Source organism: Misgurnus anguillicaudatus, chromosome 6 (assembly GCF_027580225.2).
Source record: "Misgurnus anguillicaudatus chromosome 6, ASM2758022v2, whole genome shotgun sequence".
Classification (NCBI taxonomy): Eukaryota; Metazoa; Chordata; class Actinopteri; order Cypriniformes; family Cobitidae; genus Misgurnus; species Misgurnus anguillicaudatus.
Window position 1 is genome coordinate 8,352,463 of NC_073342.2, and position 15,650 is coordinate 8,368,112.

The 15,650-nt window shown below is 37.0% G+C and overlaps 1 protein-coding gene across 2 annotated transcripts; it reads left to right on the forward strand.

Annotated features, from left to right (window-relative positions):
* Nucleotides 1–4,179: 4,179 nt before the first annotated feature.
* On the forward strand, nt 4,180–14,452 carry parvg (parvin, gamma). Of its 2 annotated transcripts, none has more exons than XM_055193294.2 (12): nt 4,180–4,384; nt 5,018–5,121; nt 5,242–5,344; nt 6,546–6,686; nt 6,771–6,883; nt 9,150–9,205; nt 9,295–9,326; nt 9,455–9,516; nt 9,592–9,660; nt 9,857–9,958; nt 10,808–10,880; nt 14,060–14,452. In XM_055193294.2, exons 2-12 carry the CDS (start codon nt 5,026–5,028, stop codon nt 14,131–14,133), a joined length of 921 nt encoding a protein of 306 aa, XP_055049269.1. In that variant the 5' UTR covers nt 4,180–4,384; nt 5,018–5,025; the 3' UTR covers nt 14,134–14,452. The 2 variants fall into 2 exon arrangements, with proteins under 2 accessions (XP_055049269.1, XP_055049268.1); XM_055193293.2 differs by having other exon boundaries at nt 4,182–4,374.
* Nucleotides 14,453–15,650: the final 1,198 nt, after the last annotated feature.

Below are 15,650 nucleotides of genomic sequence, written 5' to 3' on the forward strand. Positions count from 1 at the left end.
CCTCCTTTTTGTTTACTTCAAGGGGTTCCGTTGGAATTTCTCGCAAGTTGATTCTGACCAATCGAGAAGCAGTTTAGGAAATATGTTCAAATACATGTGGCCAACGAGTGATGTTGATCTTATCACATGACAGAATTTTGGTTTGTTTCAACTGGTGCGGATCAGAGTAATCAGTGTGGTGTGAAATGGAACCAAAACTTCTAAAAAAGTTAAAATGTAGCATTTTTTTGCTTTTGGTCCGGACCAAATGAACCGAACTACAGATGTGAAAACACCCTTAGGTAGTATTATTAAGCCATGTCATACTCTGTACTACATTTTTTTTGGGAAAGGTGAGCTGTTACTTTTCTAATTGATCAAGATTGTTATCAGACAGGTGACAAAGCCGTAAACAAAAGCTCAGATTAAAAGAGCCAAAGTACCAGAACATTTTGGGAGTACCCACCAACACATCCTGTATAGCAAAGCCAAAACATTTACCTTTGGTGGCTGGCTGCAGTATAGGTCATCATAATCCTTCGCCCTCTCTATGTAAACGAATGGGGCATAAGTCAAACTTAAAAATGTAGTTACACTTCAAATAAATGGTTTATTTTAGTTATTTCTTATCATGCTGATGTACATTTAAGCGTTAGTTTTTCTAAGCTTGATCATCGGCACAAGATTGTAGGGTTCTGGCGAGATGGGATAAAGCTATGGACTAAATCCCATGAAATATTGGGTTTAGTGTTAGGTATAGGGGTAGGATTATGATGAAAACAGGACTCATCCGGAGAGATTTCACAAGATTTTGGCCATAGCTGCAGTGGCAACCGGTGACTTCTTTTTCGAGGGCGCTTGATGCGAAGTTCGTCACAACATGTATGTAGCCCGTCATGTGTGTGGTTCGTAATTTCAAAATATGTGTTCTGAGCGTCGAGTGAACCTATGTGCATAGGTGACGTGTTTTGTCAAAATAAGTGCCTGCTGCAGACGCGTCTAAAGGGTTTATAATAAAAGAGACGCTCGCGTTTGCCAGATACTCGCATATTCTCATGCGTAATCAGAGTGTACTGTTAACGGCATGTCTTGCATTTATTTTGTGAACGTGAGCGTCTCTTTTATCATGGACGGTTTTGACGTATGCGCAGCAGGCACTTATTTTGACAAAACACGTTATGCACATGTTTCACACTATGAAACAAACACATATTTTGAAAACACGAGCAACACACATGACACTCCAAACACTTATTTTGAATTTGCGCCCTCGGAAGAGCAGTCATGAGCAGCCACCGCGTAGCTGTATCCCTTCTAGCCTCAACCAGAGGATTGGCGGCCATTTTTTAAAATATTTTGTATTATTTTTTTTTCAGTGGAAGTCTATGAAGACGCATCGTCCATCTGTTTATATTCTATGGTAAAAATGTAGGTACCACAAAGCGAACAGTCAGAATTTTATAGCAACAGCCCTGCTGATAAAAACAATAAAACCATTACAGAAAATTCAAATGGTTTTCATTAAAATACCAATAGGAACCATTAGCTTTTACCAATAAAACCACTACACTGTACTGTGTTTTGGGCCATATTCTATTAGAACCAATAAATATTCCATTGGAACCAATACATAGAACCAATACATACCATTAGAGACCAACAAAAACCAATACACTGTAGTCTGTTTTGGGCCATATTCTATTAGAACCAATACACCTTCCATTAGAACCAATACATACCATTAGAAACCAACAAAGACCAATACACTGTAGTGTGTTTTGGGCCATATTCCATTAGAACCAATACATACCATTAGAAACTAACAAAGACCAATACACTGTAGTGTGTTTTGGGCCATATTCCATTAGAACAAATACATATTCCAATAGAACCAATACATAGAACCAATACATACCATTAGAGACCAACAAAAACCAATACACTGTAGTCTGTTTTGGGCCATATTCTATTAGAACCAATACACATTCCATTAGAACCAATACATGCCATTAGAAACCAACAAAGACCAATACACTGTAGTGTGTTTTGGGCCATATTCCATTAGAACAAATACATATTCCAATAGAACCAATACATAGAACCAATACATACCATTAGGGACCAACAAAAACCAATACACTGTAGTGTGTTTTGGGTCATATTCCAATACATACCATTAGAAACCAACAAAGACCAATACACTGTAGTGTGTTTTGGGCCATATTCCATTAGAACCAATACATATTCCAATAGAACCAATACATAGAACCAATACATACCATTAGGGACCAACAAAAACCAATACACTGTAGTCTGTTTTGGGCCATATTCTATTAGAACCAATACACATTCCATTAGAACCAATACATACCATTAGAAACCAACAAAGACCAATACACTATAGTGTGTTTTGGGCCATATTCCATTAGAACCAATACATACCATTAGAAACTAACAAAGACCAATACACTGTAGTGTGTTTTGGGCCATATTCCATTAGAACAAATACATATTCCAATAGAACCAATACATAGAACCAATACATAGAACCAATACATACCATTAGAGACCAACAAAAACCAATACACTGTAGTCTGTTTTGGGCCATATTCCATTAGAACAAATACATATTCCAATATAACCAATACATGCCATTAGAAACCAACAAAGACCAATACACTGTAGTGTGTTTTGGGCCATATTCCATTAGAACCAATACATACCATTAGAAACCAACAAAGACCAATACACTGTAGTGTGTTTTGGGCCATATTCCATTAGAACCAATACATACCATTAGGGACCAACAAAAACCAATACACTGTAGTGTGTTTTGGGCCATATTCCATTAGAACAAATACATATTTCAATAGAACCAATACATAGAACCAATACATACCATTAGGGACCAACAAAAACCAATACACTGTAGTGTGTTTTGGGCCATATTCCATTAGAACCAATACATACCATTAGAAACCAACAAAGACCAATACACAGTAGTGTGTTTTGGGCCATATTCCATTAGAACAAATACATATTCCAATAGAACCAATACATAGAACCAATACATAGAACCAATACATACCATTAGAGACCAACAAAAACCAATACACTGTAGCCTGTTTTGGGCCATATTCTATTAGAACCAATACACATTCCATTAGAACCAAAACATACCATTAGAAACCAACAAAGACCAATACACTGTAGTGTGTTTTGGGCCATATTCCATTAGAACCAATACATACCATTAGAAACCAACAAAGACCAATACACTGTAGTGTGTTTTGGGCCATATTCCATTAGAACCAATACATACCATTAGAAACCAACACAGACCAATACACTGTAGTGTGTCTTGGGCCATATTCCATTAGAACAAATACATATTCCAATAGAACCAATACATAGAACCAATACATACCATTAGGGACCAACAAAAACCAATACACTGTAGTGTGTTTTGGGCCATATTCCATTAGAACCAATAAAATTCCCAACAAAACCAATAGAATTTCTGTGATGGTGTCTATTGTTTTTTTAGCAGGGAGCTTAGCAAAACACACAATCAACAACCCGGTACACTTTAGCATATCTACTCCCTAGCAACCACATGTAATATCCTAGCAACCACATACCAACAATTCACGAACTTAATTGGCATAGTCACACCTGATATTGCGGTGGTGCGCTTTGCATGAGAAAACTTCACTCGTATGCATTTACAAAATCTAAAGCACGTCATTTTTTTGGTAATGTCTGATAATGTCTCTTAGCATGAACTAAATTTAACCCGATATAAATGCAGATGGGAGTCTAAATCAAAATAATGCCGTTGATTTGATGAATGTTCTTATCAGTTTGTTGGGCATTAAAATTTGTTTTATGTTCCGTAGGGAAATCCATTGGGATGGTAACCATGGTAACCACCCAGCCCAAATTACCTCTGGTTACCAGTCAAATCCAGGCGTTCGTTTGATCAGAAAAAGAAGAAAGGGATAAATTCACACCCTTGTAACTTATAAACCTGAATATTTTAAAGGCACAAAAGTTTGTTTACCAACAATGGTCTTTGTTTCATCCTTTATTCTCTTTCATTTTTTGGACCTGTGTGTGCTCAATTAAGGTCTTGTATGCGTTTGATGATGTTTGACAGAACATACAAAACTTATGTATACGGTATGGTAAAAGAGGAAGCGATGTGTAACCACGCTTCTGCAACTTCCTGTCTGGTTTTGACGCAGGCCTCACCCAGAGCTGACTTCTTGTTTTCATTTGATAACGTTGTTCAATTCAGCTGGATAGATTGGTGACGGGACACTTTTGTCCACAGACTACTGAAGCTTTACTGAGGAACAGAAGGATTTTTGAAGACATTTGGTGAAAGTTGAGGTACAACTGCGTGAGTTCACTTTAAACACACAAACACGACAGGAAACCCAAAGGAAAATGCTCTCGCTTAGATGTGTCGCTTTCATAGTCGATGAGATGGAGACGTCTTGGTTTTGTGTCATCCACTGACTCAATGTCTGTCCATCTGTCTGTCTCAATTTCAATTTAAGTGTGGTTTATTGTCTCTGTATGTCTGTCTATCACTCTGTCTGTCTGTCTCTCTCTTTTTCTTTTTCTCTGTCTGTCTCCCTGCCTTTTTTCTGTCTCTCCGTTTTGTTTTTGTTGTCAGTTTTGGTTGTCACTCTGTGTTATGTCACTGTGTGCTGGTGTGTGATGCAAGAAGGCAGAGATCTCGGCGCTCTGCGTGCTCTCAGTTTAATGTGAGATCAGTGCAGGCGTCTGCTGTGCGCTGTGGAGATTCTCTGTCCTTGTGTTTTGACGTTTGAAGTCGACTTCGCCGTGCTGCACTTCATCACAGCCATAAAAATGTCCATTTAAAAACAAGACCCTGTGATGAATTGAGTCTTTGAAATCCCCTCCGGACACAAACACTGAGAACCAAACAGCGGCAGCGACCAAATATTTTGCTGAGTAAAACAATCTTTAAAGTTCACCTTTTGACAAAAGCAATGTTTTGGAACAGTATAAAGTATGGCCGACTGCAGAGATGATCGTGCTAAAACCGAGAGAGGACTGATCATACAGCCGACTTTTTTAAGTGATCCCAAACTCAACAACCTTAAAGAGGTGAACTACACAACTACAGATGTTTTGGGGTGGGGTAGTGTTTGGTGCTGAAGGGCAAACCAGCTAACATCTCAACAAAGTGATCTGATGGCTCTGATCTTCTGTTTCATTGTGCATCAGGTTTTGGTGGACTGGATCAACAGTACTCTTAAAGTGGAACATATTGTGGTGAGAACATTGGAGGAAGACCTGTATGATGGGCTTGTCCTTTATCATCTGTTACGTAAGAATCACCTGTCCGAACTAAAAAAAAGACAAAGATAATTCGATGTGTAATTGTGTGAATCTGAACCTCTTGTCAGTCTTTACCGCCAAATCCAAAGATAGAAAAATTATATATACATGAAATTATACTTATTTTTAGGACTATTTATTGTTATAACATTTAAATAAAGTAATGCAAACCTCTTGCTAGTATTTGCCCAAATTATATTATTTATATATATATATATATATATATATATATATATATATATATATTTATTTATTTATTTTTTTAGGATATTTACCCAGCCATGGGTGCGTTTCCCGAACAATGACGTAACTCGCTGCTGAACCAACATAGTACGATCCATAGTTGGAGAAACGAACTACCTTGTCACGACTGTTTCCCGAAAGCATAGTAACTTTTTCACACATTCGTTGTTTGAACCATGTTGGTTTAACAACACAGCTGATGATGTCACGTGGGAGGTGAAGTACTAATTAACCTGTGCAAATCGATTTTATGTCAGATTATTGCTGTAGATAACATATATTGCATTAGAAGACTGATTTGGTTATCTGATTTAGTTTTCTGTTGTTTATTTTCAATATATTTAATTCATGCGCAAGTTCCCTCTTATGTCGCTCCTCCCAGGGATTCCCCAGGGTCTTAAAGCTCGTAGGAATGCGCACATGCACAGTTTTCAAATGCAGCGCTTTAATTCTGTTTACAAACTTGAAGACGTAAAATATTTTTTACATATATATATATAGAATGATGGATATAGAATGTACTACATGTTTTATGCTTATTTTGTTCAAAAGCATGATCAAAGTAAATCTACGTATTATTATAACAAGGAACTTCAAACCACACAAGTTTGCGATGCAGTTTGCGAATGTTCGTTTGAACTATGGTTTCGGGAAACACCAAATCGTTGAACTTTGTCAGTAACGACGAAAATTAAGACAGTAGTTGGCTAACGATGCTTTCGGGAAACGCATCCCTAATCTCACGTAATTCATAGCTATTTTACAAGGTTGCTAATTCGTATAATTTTGAAAGATGTGAATCAAGCAAAAATGTTAGATTGTAAAAAAATTGCACACCTAAACACAAGTCAGTGGGGTGGAATCAGAATTTCGTATGAATTCATACGAAATAGCCATCTTGTAAAATGTTTACAAATTACCATGAGATTTGTATATGTGTTACATAGGTAGGTTTACTGACATTCAGTTACCGGTGGAGGAGATTGCGCTGACTGCCGAAGCCCAGATACGAAAACTAGAGGCGATCCTGACGGCTCTGAATGAGGTCTTCGAGACTAACGAGGAAGCGGTCAAATGGAGCGTTAAACGTGAGCCAATCAGATCAACTCTTGCCAATTACCTACTGTATATACATATTTATGGGCATGTGCCTACCCATTCCTATCTGTCAGTCATTCACAGCAGAGACCTGTTGGCTACGTTACATCTTCTGGTTGCCATGGTGAGACGTTTTCAGCCTGACCTCGCTCTGCCAGTTGTCAGCGTTGAGGTTATCCAACGTGAGGTGATTATACCTGCATAAATGTTCGACAAACATTATTATATATTTGCGTCTTTAGCAATCGTTAATCTATCGTACATGGTTGAATTTCCAAAATACCCCATTAATATAATATAAGTTGTAATATTTTATTAATATTACATATTTTGGTCACACTTTATTTTATGGTATGACTGTTACAGTGTAATTATACATTTAAATACTAAGTAATAATCATTAACAACATGTACTTACTATAGGGTTGGGGTTAGGATTAGGGTTTGGTTTAGGGTTAGTTGCATGTAATTATGCATAATTACCTGTTATTACTATAATAATTACATGTAACATGTGTAACAAAGACACCGTAAAAAAAAGTGTTACCCATATTTTTTCATTAATATATTTTAGCCATTTATCCATTACAAAAAGATAAAATGAAGCATATTTTGTTATATTCTATTAATTTATTTGTTATATTCATATTTTATTTGTCATTAAACAGAGGCAAAAAATATTAAAAATTTATATTTTAATGTTTCAATTACGCACTGTTGTGTTTTCATCAAATCATTTCAGTAGCCTAACATAAGAAAAAATATATATTCCTAATTAACGTCATTTTATCATGTAGAATTTTCACAGCTTAAAGCAATATGATCATTTATGTAGACCCATGTAAACTTATAATAAATTGAGTGAAAAACAGATGTTATTTTACATTTTTGTTTCTTTTTTGATATATTGTTGATAATAAATAGATTAATACTATAAATAGAAAAATACTAAAGGTACACTTAAATGACAACGTAAGGTTTTCCCTTTATGTTTTTATATGCAGACGACAATCTCTGTTCACCTAACTAAGATTTTATGACTAAAACCACTGTTTTAGGGACGATTCACATTTTGCTTCTTTTGCACGCTCAAGTTTGTTATTTCAAATGTCAATTCCAGGCGCGTCAAAAACATCTCAACTTTTTGTGCGTTAAAACATCTCAACATTTCAAAATTCCACAAGCGTACCTCAGGTCATGTGACAAGAACCAACCGACGGTTGCGTTTTACACGTGGTTTTAGACGCAAAATGTGAACCGCTCCTTATGCATGCCAGGCCAGTAGTTGGCGATGTGACTCGATGTTCGAACATGTAATACGCATGTGGATGACATCACCGTTATTACAATTTTGTATTTTTGTAGTTTACATGGAAAGATAACAGTTTTTTATTGAACTTGCAATTTGTTTTCAAAAGTTTGTGTGTAAATGTAACATTTAAAGATAAAAAATTGGGGAAAAGTATAATGCATGAGGCAATGGGTCGCTGCATGCACACAGCCAGGTACTAGCAACGGTTAATAATTTGTTTATAAGTGTTACTAGGACAGCCAGAATTAAGAAAGCCTAATGACCTTATTGCAATAGACTAGCGACACGCAGAGGCTGTTTACACTTGGCATTAACATGCGCTTTAGTCGATCGGATCACAAGTGGACGACTTTAATGTCAGGTGTAAACGGTGTTCAAAACGTTTTGAGCTCGTCCACTTTCGACCACTTTCAACCACATTCAGAGGTAGTTGAAAACACTTTCGATCGGATTGCTTTTGTAGTGTAAATGTACATGTGATTGAATGTGTTCGAACAGCCACACGAGACCGCCTTCTCTCTGCCCATTTATCTAATCTGAGGTATTGAACACAATGTTTTACGTCTTTTCTGACTTCTGGCACACACGGTGTACAGCACTATTTTTAGCCTTTCGTTGATAAAACTAAGGCGGCTGATCTCCGTAGTTTTATTTTGTAAGCGTGTGAAAGTTGCACGATCTTATTTCATCAATTGCGCTGAAAATTCAGAGAAAGCTCTAACATATACATGTACAAAACACTCCATGTTTACTTACAACACAAGCAGTGGACTCCAACATAATATTAGTTTGCATCCATATAAACTCGTCATTACTCCCGCTTGCGTTTAAATGACAGCAGAGAGACTCGCCCACCATCTCACAGACCACCCTATCACAGTATTCAGGACAGAAGCGGTCAAAAGTGCACAAAATAGACAGATTTAAACACCAGGTGTAAACGTGATGTGTCTCTCGCGTCCGCTTATGATCCGATCGACGAATACACATCTTAATACCAAGTGTAAACAGCCCCACAGTAATGAAGTCGCTGGCGGTGTTCACGCACAGTAAGGGTTAAAATGCTAATCCTACCTACACCGTTGTTTTAATTTGAACCTTTGGTCATCGTCTGTGAATTTAAAGCTCTTTTGTTAAACAGGTTACAAAAGGTGGCTTCAAATCGGACAAGCAGATTGAACACATCACTTCTCAAAGGTCTGTGAAGATTCTGATCTCCTCATGAAACATGTTTTAACTGCCCTGTGCATAGATCAGCTGTTTTATGCTGTGTTTTGTCTCTATAGTGATTCCAAAGACGATCGAGGGGGATCTAACAGTGAGTCAAACACAAGCTGAACTCTGAGTTCATTTCCATATTTATAAGCATCAGTAACTTTCAGATAGTGGGGGCGTATGAAGAAGAACCGCATCATTATTAATGTCTCTTGTGTGATGTCTGTACAGAGGATTGTCCCATCGATGAGCTCTTCAAACTGGATGCGCACAAAATTGAGACAGTGAAAAAGGTTGAGAATCAAATTCTGAAGTTCTTTGAAAGGTTTTTTTGACAGCTTCATTACAATTAATGCTTTTTTCTGCAGGCAATAATACATTTTGTTAATAAGAACATGGCACCATTGGGACTGACTGTGACTGATCTTGAAAAACAGGTGGGTAAATCTGTCTGGATATAAATTTGGTTGTGTTGATAAATATTTTTGATGTTAAATTTATAAAATTAGTCAACATTATTGTAACGCAAAATATTTCTTTTTTTATAATGCTCCTTTAAGAATTTAAAACTGTAATAGAATGTATTATAATGACTATGCCATGACATCTTACATAGTTTTTGATTTTTGCTAGTTTTCAGATGGAGTAATTTTGCTGCTGTTGATTGGTCAGTTGGAAGGCTTCTTCATCCCGCTGTATGATTTCCACCTCAGTCCCACCAGTTCTGCAGAAATGGTGAGAACCAGAAAAAAACATTTATAGACTTGTCAAAAAAATGGTCCCTAACTGTCACTGGGGTGGTCCCCTTTAAAAAATTACACCGAGAAGTACCCTTTGGGGTACATATAGGTATATCTGTACTTATTGCACGGCTCTCTGAAATGCTAGATTCTGATTCACATTCAAATGATCCAATTGCTGCAAATCATTTTGATAGGTACAGTTTAATAATACACAAAATTAAATATAAATATATATTTTAATAACATTTATGGCATTGTATTTACAAATTATTAAATCAAATAGTGTGTTTGTGACATTTGAACGTCTTGTCTAAAATCGAAAGTAAACATGTTTAGCCATGTAATAAGCAGCTCCGCTCCGCGTATTGTCCTGATCACACTGTCAGGGCTTATTTCTGCGATACCAACCTGCTGCATACATTATCCCTTACCTACAGTAACAAGGACCTTGTTAAAGAGCACTGCCCCAGTATAGGTGCCATTATTTGACTATTTTTTCTGACAGTGACAGGATTAAACCCATCTCTGTCTGATTTGCATTGCAACATGACAGCCATGTTTAGTAAATCCAGGTTTTGTTACTTTACAAGCACATCCAGACAATGTCTCATTATTGTATAATTGACATAAGATAACAGAAAACCTGAGGCTAATGACATCAGACTGTTAACACACCGAAGACAATACAAGTGACAGATATCCAATTTAATGATGTGACAGACTAATACAGTTTAATTACTAGTTTGTGTTTCCGTTTGCTTAGTGCTTTGCTTTTGTGTTTACATTTACTAAAGTAAATATATGGTTAAAATGTTGTAATAATGATCAATGTTGCCTAAAGGTTCATAACGTGACGCTTGCGTTGGATCTGCTGATTGACAGACAGATTCCTGTGGAGTCAGTTAATCCTCAGGGTATGTACAGTATAATGTTTAATTTATGGCTATATTTATAACGCTTGTGAGATACTAAACATAGACATAACCAGTGTTGGGGTAAGTTACTTTTAAAAGTAATGCATTACAATATTAAGTTACTCCCAAAAAAGTAACTAATTGCGTTGCTTAGTTACTTTTCATGGAAAGCAATGCTTATGTTACTTTTAAGTTACTTTTGCGTTACTTTTTCTTACTTGGCTGAGGCTTGATCTCTTTCAGGCCTTGCAGGTGTCTTTTATGACTGAGAAGTTCTGCTTTCAGAAATTGCATATATCGCAAAAATGTCAAGCTCTGGCCTGCCATCTTCCTTTCTGACTGAATAGGTTCCCGCTCAGGCGCGCACTTATAGAGTGCGTAAATCTACATTAATATGTTCAGTTTAATGCAGTACATTGTTTTTTTTATCAAATTAATTAAACTGAAAAGTAACTTGCATTACTTTTTTAAAATGTAACTTAAATATGAATATGTACAGTTATAAAGTAATGCGTTACTTTACTCGTTACTTCAGAAAAGTAATATATTACGTAATGCACGTTATAAAACGGTTAGTTCCAATCCTTGATTCTGATTGGTCAATAGGCGTGCTTTATTCACGATAAAAAACTGCTATGACCGCTTCACCCAACGGTTCTATTTAATATCACTGCGCCCTTAGGAACACCCTTAGCAACACATAAACATATAATGAGACAAAGTCTGAGAACAGTTTGTTGTTTTTATTTGAGCTTTCATGTTGTTGTTCCCAGTCAGGGACTATTTTTCTAGCGGAAGGAATGCTTTTATTGATTTAACTTCATGAAAGTTGCACTAATATTTTTTTTTTACTTTAACATTGTGTGGTAACCGTTTTATAAAAGCAATAAGGTACTCGAGGCAAGTGCTGTATCACAGCCTCTCGTACCTTATTGCTTACTTACTTGTAAAGTGTTACACCCAACACTGGACATAACTGTAAAGAGTTAGGGGCTGGACACACCAAAACTTTTAAACGCGTCTGAAAACGCTTTGAGGACGCCGAATGCCAGCTGTTTTTCAGCTGAGTGCCAGCTTTCTTCAGCTGAGCGCTTTGGTAGCTGTGATACGTCAGCTGTGAGACGGTTGGTTGCCGCGATACTTGTCCCGCCTCTCCTCCACTGTGATTGGACGGCCGCGTGAGAGCTGACATTGACGAGCGGAGCTTTTCTTCCAAAGTTGAACATCTTTGAACTCTCGGTGCTCAGCGCCGAGCACGGAAAAACCGCCGAGCGCCGGTTTTCAGTGCGGAAAAAACCTGCTAGCTGCTGGCTTATTTGAAAAACGTCGAGCTTCCATTGGAAACAATTGAAAACATGCGCCGGCCGCGGGCGTAAAAGCGTTGGTGTGCACGCCCCCTTATACAGTACTTGACTGGTTTTAAATGCCACAAATGTATTTATGTTGTTGACGATGAAACCATCTATACTGTAGTAAGAGTGTAGTAACCATGTTTTTGGAAAATGATTACCATTTTTAAAACCATGATTTAACTATTGTTACTGTACCAAAACCGCTTAGTTGTTAATTTGTGGTTAACTATGTGTTTTGGTATTATTTATAGTAAAATTATAGTTATTTTGTAGGAATAAATCTATTTCGTTCATATTTTGCAGTAATTGATAAAATATTTTATAAAATATTAAAATTAAATAATATAAATTAAAAATATAAAGAGCTGATATCCAAAAGCTGCAAACGCCGCCTTCACCAAAAAATTGATAATGATATTAACCAAATGCTCTCGGTACATATATAATATACGTTCATCAGATACTTTCACTTCAAGTCCCATGCTCAGGCCAATTAGGGTGACCATAAGTGCCATTCTTCCCAGACGTGTCCTGGCCAGGATTTCAGGTGCGTCTTCCGGAAGTCATATTTGTCGACCGCATACATCATAGAGGATTATAATTATTATTACAGAAAAGCAACCATTACATTTTAAGGTAAAAATGAAACTACGATTGTATGTAGATTGTGGCCAAAACTGGTATTGCAATCACAAAACTTGTGGCTAAAACTAGTACTGCAATCACACAACTGGTGGCCAATACACAAAATGACAACATAAACATCAGTTGAGGGATGCAACTCTACTTTTTAAATAACAATATCCTGGCCTGACCACTGTTGTCAGTGATATAAGTATTTGAAATGAAAATGATTTCTTAATGTCTAGTGACATATCAGGGCTATTTTATGATTAATTGATAGTGTTCCTTTAACTGAATGGCGTATGCGGTCAACAAATACGACTTCCGGAAGACGCACCGAAATCCTGGCCAGGACGCGTCCGGGAAGAATGGCACGTATGGTCACCCTAAGGCCAATTCAGAAATACCTGTTAAAAAATATGCTATTAAAAGGGGACATATAATGAAAATCTGGCTTTTTCCATGTTTAAATGCTAGAATTGGGTCCCCAGTGCTTCTATCAACCTAGAAAATGTGAAAAAGATCAACTGAGTAACTTAGTTTTAGTAAACCATTCTCTGCAAGCATGTAAAAAATAGTTCATTAAAATTTGGCTTCCCTTGTTATGTCAGAAGCAAATATTACCGCCCCTTAATCTGCACTTTCCAACCACAATACTGCCATTTAGTGCAGAGAGCAACTCATTTTAAAGGACACACCCCAAACAGCACGTTTTTGCTGAAACCTACAAAGTGGCAATTTTAACATGTTATAATAAATTATCTATATGGTATTTTGAGCTAAAACTTTACATACGTACTATGGAGACACCTATGATTTATTTTACATCTTAAAAAATTACTTGTGGGATTTAACTTGTGTCAATTTTCCACTTAAATTGAATATTTTTAACTTGCATGAAGACACGTTTGAGGCAAATAGCGCATGTTTTTAAGGCAATCGTGCTGCCCAGTTATCATCATTCGTATTGCAAAAGTTCGCCACTATTTATGTCTTTGCCTTGACTTCGTATGTAATCGTGCAAATCATTAAATTTGCTTTTGGTGTGTATTCCCCATTACAAGCAATCATGTCAGATGCATTAAGAGGATTTTGCACCTGAGCTCTTCATATTCAAGGGTTTGTAATTTAGCAGTGCATTATGAAATTGAGTATTTATCTATTTAATTGCTCGCTGACGTCTGTTTCTTTTGTTTCCTACAGATATTGTTTCCCAAGACATTCCAGCAACGGTGAAAGTGTTGTACTACTTGTTCAGGAGACACAAAAACAAATAAAAAATCTCCTCCTTTGTCAGTTCAATACAGTTTCCAAAGTTTCTGGTAATGGAAATAGCGTAAATCTTAGATTGACCAATCCTTTATCTCTGAGGACATTAATGCAAAGTTTCTCTCTAAACTCTGCTTAAATGGTTCCCAGATTACATGCACTCGTCTTATCATGAAAATTGCTTTTGGATAATGACAGCTTCAATTTAATGTCACCTTTACACTCATTCATTTTATTGAACCAATGTGCATTAGTCTAAATTTATCACTCAACAATATTTTTCGCTGACTTGCAGCTTGTTTAGAAATAAAAGTGGCACATCATATAGCTCTGGCAAATGTGCATTGAAGTGCTTTCATAAAAATTTGAACAAATGCCATTGACAAAATTGCAAGATTCCTCAGCCGAAGACCTCTGGCTCATTTTGAAGTCAAGAGTAAAGGGCATTTTCTCTCCGAACACCTCTTCATCCACCCCTGTAATTTCATTTTCTTAATGTGTCTTCTCTCAAATTGGATACGGTGAATGGCTTTCATTTAATCCAAATGGGCAGTTTAAGCGGGTCTTTCTCTGCAACTCTGCCGGGGTTGAGGTGCGGGCGGAAAGATTATAACGGTGAATTGCCTATGGGTATTTTTTACCATTTTTATAACACGCCTGGAAACAGACTGACATTTTCATTCTCATGCCAGTCTGTTATTCGTTTAGTTCTATAACCACAATATATCAAACTTTTTTATTGGTATTAGCGTCATAAAAATAAAGCAAATCTGTTTATAGAAAGGAGAAATACAGCTGACTGTAAGAGACATGTGAGTCGGGCCAGACAGATAGACATACAGACATTTCTCATATTAATAGCTTCAAAACATCCAGCACGATGATCCAAGTGACCCGCCTGCATCTCTGTGACAGTTTCAGATTCTTGAAGGCTGGTTAGACGGATTTGTGAGACACAAACTGTCCATCTGCTGTCCGATACGCTCTCTGTGTTGTTTTCGGTCGGTTAATGATGTGTTAGGATGGACAGAGATGGGACGGTGGGATGGCTGATGATGGGTAATGATCTAAATGAGTACAAACCGCAACGGCGTACAGAGACTGAAAACCCCTGCTGATGTCTCATCATCACAGACCTCGGGCTGTGAAGACAGATAGCTCACAATTGCTAATCTGTCACACAGTATCCTTCATTTAAAGCATTAATTTCATCCTCGTGTCGTTCCTAACCCACACGAACATAAAAGGAGATGTTTTGATGAATTGCACTGGCCGGTTTATCCATGCAATTACAATGAAAGGGGACCGAAGCCTTCGAGCAATAAAAAGGATGTAAAAGCAAGTGATAGCTTTGTGTGAGAAACTTTGTTGTGTTTCCTTGAGAGTGCCAGAGTATGATGAGTCATTTCAACTTTCTTCAGAAAGTTTTACTTTGCGTGCCGTGCAAATTTGACAAAGTTTTAAATAATGCATAATGCTTACGCCGTAAATAGTGGCCAGCTATAAAATAATGAGGAGAGTTCAC